General features: G+C 34.0%; 1 protein-coding gene across 3 annotated transcripts; it reads left to right on the top strand.

Annotated features, from left to right (window-relative positions):
• Window positions 1-397: 397 nt before the first annotated feature.
• On the top strand, window positions 398-4725 carry LOC140870698 (aberrant root formation protein 4-like). 3 transcript variants are annotated; one of them, XR_012147529.1, is made up of 6 exons: window positions 398-711; window positions 1396-1572; window positions 1685-1834; window positions 2970-3042; window positions 3302-4508; window positions 4571-4725. XR_012147529.1 is itself a non-coding variant. In XM_073273087.1 (6 exons), exons 1-6 carry the CDS (start codon window positions 607-609, stop codon window positions 3347-3349), a joined length of 594 nt encoding a protein of 197 aa, XP_073129188.1. In that variant the 5' UTR covers window positions 398-606; the 3' UTR covers window positions 3350-4725. The 3 variants fall into 3 exon arrangements, 2 of the variants coding, with proteins under 2 accessions (XP_073129188.1, XP_073129186.1); XM_073273087.1 differs by adding an exon at window positions 3150-3190 and having other exon boundaries at window positions 3302-4725; XM_073273085.1 differs by having other exon boundaries at window positions 3302-4725.
• Window positions 4726-6111: the final 1386 nt, after the last annotated feature.

The raw sequence follows: 6111 nt of genomic DNA on the forward strand, positions 1-6111 counted from the left end.
AAAACTACTACTGGTTGTATTGTAAGTTTACTTGTTCTTTTTAATTTTCGATTTGTTATTTAAAATTTTAATATTCTTGTATTTAGCCTGAATGACAGACTAAACTATTTTGTACTAAATCATGATCTGACAATATAATTATTTATAATTTGGTTCTTATGTTGTTTATGGATTCATAAAAACATAAATCAAGTTATTATGGATAAAATCAGTAGGTTAAATCACATGTCCAAATATTTTGATTAAAAGTTTTCTTTCAGCTCTTTAGCCGTGGTTTGGCATTTAGACATTTTCAAATAATTTTTTGAGAACTGATAATCAAACTATATAATAATATCCTATGATTTTGTAATATCCTAATTTATAATATCCTATAATAATGTGATCTACTGTTTTCCTTGTTCCAGTTCAGTTCCAGTTCAGTGAGACTGAGAGCGCTCAGGAAACCCTAGCTAGAGTATATAGAATAAGAGAATATTATTACTGTTAAAATTCAGCGAGGAAACCCTAGGCAGAGTATATAGAATAAGAGAAAGGAAAAAAATAAAAAGGATCAGACCAAATTAAGAACTTATCTCGAGATTTTTGATTATAAAATTCAAGAAGATGGTTGGGGCTGGGAGTGGCGAGATGTCTAGTACTTCGGGGACTGTCGGAATGGACGCACAGATTTCATGTCAGGTTAATGGGAACGAAATGCGATTACAACAGGTACCCTTTGTACTCAGGTGCTCATATTTTCTTGTTTAAGGCTGATTTACTGATTCTTTGATACCCACAGTGCTAGAATCAATTTCTGCGATTTTGACTTCAGTTTTCTTTATGTGTTGGGGTGAGCTTATTTGGTGTCTCCCAATTCTGTAAATGTTGTTGAAATTGATATCCTAATCAACCTCAATAACCTGATGTGCCACAGCATTGCACGTATACTTGTTTCATCTATATCCATGATCATACTTTACCCTATCAAGTATATGACGAAGAAGCTTGAAATGCCTTAACTTTTTTTAAGGGAAAAAATAAAATTGATAAAAGATTGAAAGAATTGTCTTATAGATGGTTGGATTGGGAAATTTCAGCAGTGGAATCTATCAGTTCGCTGATGTATCAATTAAGAATATATGAAACTAAATAGGAGCAACATTGAGCTCTGAAAATGTTAACTCTGGAACTAATTACTGTAGTCAAGGAGGTCATGTATTAAGTAGCCACCTTTTGTAGTATTTACAGGTAAGTTATGCCACTTTGGGAAGGTAGCATCTGTCCTGTTTTCCCATCCAATGCATCAGACTTAGATGCATTTACTTGTATATTTCTTGTATGTATTCACACATGATTACGTAAATGGTGATTTAACTAATTTACTATTTCTGACCTATTTTGGTGTACAAGCAGTTGATTGGAGCGGTTGTTAACAGCACTTCGGAGCAAACAATATTGGAGCTTGTAAATTTTCTCGACTCAGTCTCCAATTCTATTATACTGGAAGTTGAAACAGAGGAATCTGGAAAAATGGCATTTGAAACTCTGGACAAGATCCATCAATTCGTTTGTGTACCTTGGCTAAATCAGGTTTAGTGCATGTATTTTCTTCTTCTTTTTTTTTTTTTATTTTTTTTTAAAATCTGGAGTTTTCATATTACTCTTTTTCCTTGTTAATCGTGAGCAAATGAAACATTTGTAGGAGGTTATAGATATGTTGGCATTTGAGTTGCCGAAGGCCGTGACGAAGCTTGGTTGTCTATCACCAAGGTGTTCTGAGCTTACCAAGAAAATTATCGACTGGTTTGTTGGTCATTGTAGCCCACGCGATATGCTCTCTGTTTTTTGCGAGGTGCATTTTCTGGTTCAAGTTTTTCCTCTCTCTAATTATACTTGTACATTTGAATTTTGTGGATGGTTTTTCTTTGAGATTTGATGTTCGAGGTTTGATGAATCTGTATATATATATGGTTCTGTTTAGACGAAGATCCCTTGTCCTCTGTTTATGACAAAAGTGTAATCTTTTGATTCTTGTGTATTTTAAGCATTACTTGTGTTTTATTTTGTGTGATTGCTTGAAGAACCTTCATTTTCTTTTGGTGCACTACTCACTTCTAGTATGAGTTTTCTATTGTGAATGGTAATGGAAGTTTGAAATTATTATTTCTGAATCTGCTGATCCTGTGTTACCAAATACCATATTTCTACTTCTTTTCAGTCACTTGTTGAGTGAGTGTAGTGTGGATCCATGAATTTTGATGAGGCAAATAAAATTTGATTTTTTTTTAAAATTTTTGAGGAGCATCTTGCTAGGCTGGCAATACTTTGCATCTAATAATATTAATTTTCATATTCTTCAATTTCCTCATTTAGGCATGTGTTCTGAAACTGTTCCAATAAAACTGCCTGACTCGTGGCTAAAAATTAAGGAAGTTCATGCTACTCGTGCGAGCTGAATTACAATTCATTGTCAAACTTTTCGCCATTCACATGGTATCATTGTCTTCTCCATGGGACAAGAACATGTAAAAGATGAAATAAGACGTAGTCTTAATTACCTTCTCTCCTTTTCTTGATACTAACCTGGTAAGACTACCATTATAACTATGACAAATATTATAGCGATTGGAAGTCAAGGCATACCTAAAAAGTTTTCCTGAAAACATAAAAAAATTTTCGCAAAATTTTGATACTGCCAGAATATTTTTGCCCACAAAAATAAAAATAACTAGATAGTTGTAGATTTCTGTCAAAAGGAATTTTAATGTCCATTAAACCAGTAATCCAGAGACCATGCTTAAATTAATGGAGTGGTCTCTATGTACACATGTATTATATTGGAATATTCTGGTTCAGCTTGTGAGGCATGTTCGATTACCTTTGGTTCAATCAAATTGGTGAAATCTGTGACTGGACTTTTTTCAACGGTATAATAGATTACCAATTTTTCAAATGATTTTACTGATGCTAATTTGAAATTTACTCAGGCATTAGGTTCTCCAAGCGAGTTGTTCGTAATTCCCAGTTACTTTGTACCACTTCTTGTTGGGCTTTCCAAAGGTAGTAATTATTGCTTTTTCTTTGCACCAGAGAGGTAATATTTCTGTAACATTATTATATATTTCCCATCTTCTATTTAAATTTAAAATATTTAAAATGTGGGGAAGATTATGTGCTGGGAGTGGGAGCTCAACAAATTACTAATGGGGTAAAATTCCTTCTTATTTTTCATTTTTAAGAAGAAAACCGTGCCACATTTACGTTCTAAGACTGCAGACCTGTTTATCTTCCCGTTTTACTAAGAAATTATATGTGTTAGGTGGTGCATTTTTCCAGCGAGGAGTCTCAGTGGCAGACTCGCAGTTAAATATTTTTTTTATGAAGTTGTATATTTTCTATACTATACATATGTTTAAACATGATTGTAACGTCCCGATTCCTTATTGAAGCGTAACTCAAACATACATATTTAAAAGATATAAAAATTTGTGGAAAATTAAAAACTTTGCGGAAGCATCAACTTCTTTTTTATTAAATAAGCGTAATAAAAGTGCACAAAATAATGGAAAATAACATTCAAAAGACTTTGCCGAAAATGGCCATCAAAAGAAATAATAGACTTGTTTTCCTCTCATCAACTTAAAATTTGTTTGAACAACTTTCATTCTAAAACTTTCGCACTCATGCATCGCCCGCTGGACCGACCCCTGCCTCCTCTTCATGTCTACCCACATAGTCATCAATGAATGCATTAACATCATCGTTACCTGCATCATTCAAGTATAGTGAGTCTAAAGACTCAACAAGAAAAATGCATAAAAGGATTTTTTCTAAACTTTAAAAGATAAAAACATTATCATAAACTTTCATGTTAAACGTAACATAAATGCATCTAAATGAACCCATAACATAACATTTAGGGGTGATGAAGTATGTGAATTGTGCTAACAGTCATAATGAGTCATTCATTGGTTCCTGTTGTACAACAAGCATATGACATTACGCCCGAAAACTTTCATTCTTTGGATAGTCGCTCCGGAGCTCATCCCGAAGTGCATACCCCGTGTAACCATCCCGTGAGCCATGTTTGGATAGCCACTCCGGAGCTCATCCCGAAGTGCATACCCCGTATAATCACCACAAGACGCATAAATCATCAAAATATTTTTCCATGTAATATATCATTCACCTTATCATAACATTTCGTATCATCGTAAAATCATGCTCGTAAAACTTCTAATGATGCTAACATGCTTACAAGCTTCAAAACGTTACATGATAAATTAGTTTTCAAGAGAAAGTCACATAAACATGCGTTACATAACTTGACCGATCCACGAGGCATTCCGTCCGTCTCGGACATCGAAAACTTGAAACTTTTTCAGAAACATTCTTAAAAATAATTAAAATACATTAAAATATTAAAAACATGATTTTTAGGACCCGAAAACACGCAATTAGGGGTGGGAAATGCGAACAGACAGATAGGTAGCGTGGGCGCGCAGCCCGCACGCAGGACTGCGTAAGTCCTGAGCGGCCGCGCTGCTTTTGCAGCGCGGGCACGCAGCCTGTGCGCAGGCCTGCGTAGCCCATGCGCGGCAGCGTTGCTTCTGCAGCGCGGGCGTGCAGACACGACTCCTTCTACGAAATTTTCTTCTTTTCTTCACTATTTCAAATCCCACAATGTTTTGGAACACTTTTCCATCAAAATATAATTAAACACCATAAAAACTTCAAAATAATTCATTTCAAAACACTTAACAACTTCAAGGATTTTGAATCAAAACCTTCAAACTTTTTTCCCAAAAATCTGATTTCTTGACTTCGAATCGTTCAAAACTCAAATAACTTAAACCGAATACATCAGGAATGCTTCACGTATCACCATCAAAAAACATACTCATAAATTTTTCAAAAAAACATTCATAGATTATCAATCAAACACCTAGGGTTTTACCTTAAAAATATCTATATTCTTAAATGAGTTTCAAAACAGTAAAAACTTGCCTGAATTCGGTTGTTTGGATTTAACCTGGACTGCAGAACGATCTAGCCTCGATAAATTTGAAAGATTATGCAGCCTTTGAAGCGGGAGATAGAGAAAGAGAGGAAAGGAGAACAACGTCCATAAATTTTGAAAAGAAAGAATGATGAAATTATTTTGACGCCTAACTAAATTATGACTAATGGGCTTGAGAGTTGACCCATTAGTTGCAAATAAACCTTTTAAAAATTCAATTCTCCTTACCACAAAATACACTGCATCAACTTTGTATTTTAAGCATAAAAATATTTTTCTTAACTTGTTTCGAAGGCTAGCCTCGTCCCTTCGGTCCAGAATTAAATACCAAACCTGAAAACTTTGAAAATATCATTACAACACATAAATTTCTCAGGCATTAACATAAATCGCATAATTAAACATAACAATTAAATATTTTAAATAACATGCAATAATTCACATAATTTAATTAATTTATCGTGATTAAGCTACTGGATTTTTTGGACCTTACAATGATACTGTCACAATTCTGGCTCCACTACTCTGGTGAATGTCTCGTGACTCTGCATGTAATTATCACAATAATTTGAACAAAGCCTTGCCTATTATGTTTCATTTCTATTAATTTTCGTACCTTTATATGTATATGCGCAAATTTCACCTGGTATAATACTCGGATTCTCTTCTCTTAATCTTTTTTCTTCATTTTATTTTTTTTATGAAATTTATGTGACACAAAAATGATGGTGCATTTTTTCTTACCGGTCATGCTCATTCCTTTTCGAGGTCCATTGTAGTTGTCTTGGTTCTTGATACTGTTTTTATTTGTTTTTGTTCATTTTTTTGAACTTGTATGTTTTATTATAAAAAGCACAAACAAGAGTTGATCCTGGACAGCATCGATCTTAAAGCCTCATGATAGATCGAGTTAACTGTATTTAAGTAATTGTGCAATCACACTTAAGGTCATGTTCCTTGATGTGTTTCTGTCTATTAAAAAGAGAGAGAGGATCTTATTTCTATAGATAAACAATCATTCATGATTTCTGGTTACAGTTCTGGTTTTAATTCAGAAGCGGCACTTCGAGCAAGTAAATGCTGCAGTTCCGGTAGTTCTTCATGTCCTA

The sequence above is a fragment of the Henckelia pumila genome, unplaced genomic scaffold (genome assembly GCF_033568475.1).
Source record: "Henckelia pumila isolate YLH828 unplaced genomic scaffold, ASM3356847v2 CTG_198:::fragment_1, whole genome shotgun sequence".
In the NCBI taxonomy this organism is placed as follows: Eukaryota; Viridiplantae; Streptophyta; class Magnoliopsida; order Lamiales; family Gesneriaceae; genus Henckelia; species Henckelia pumila.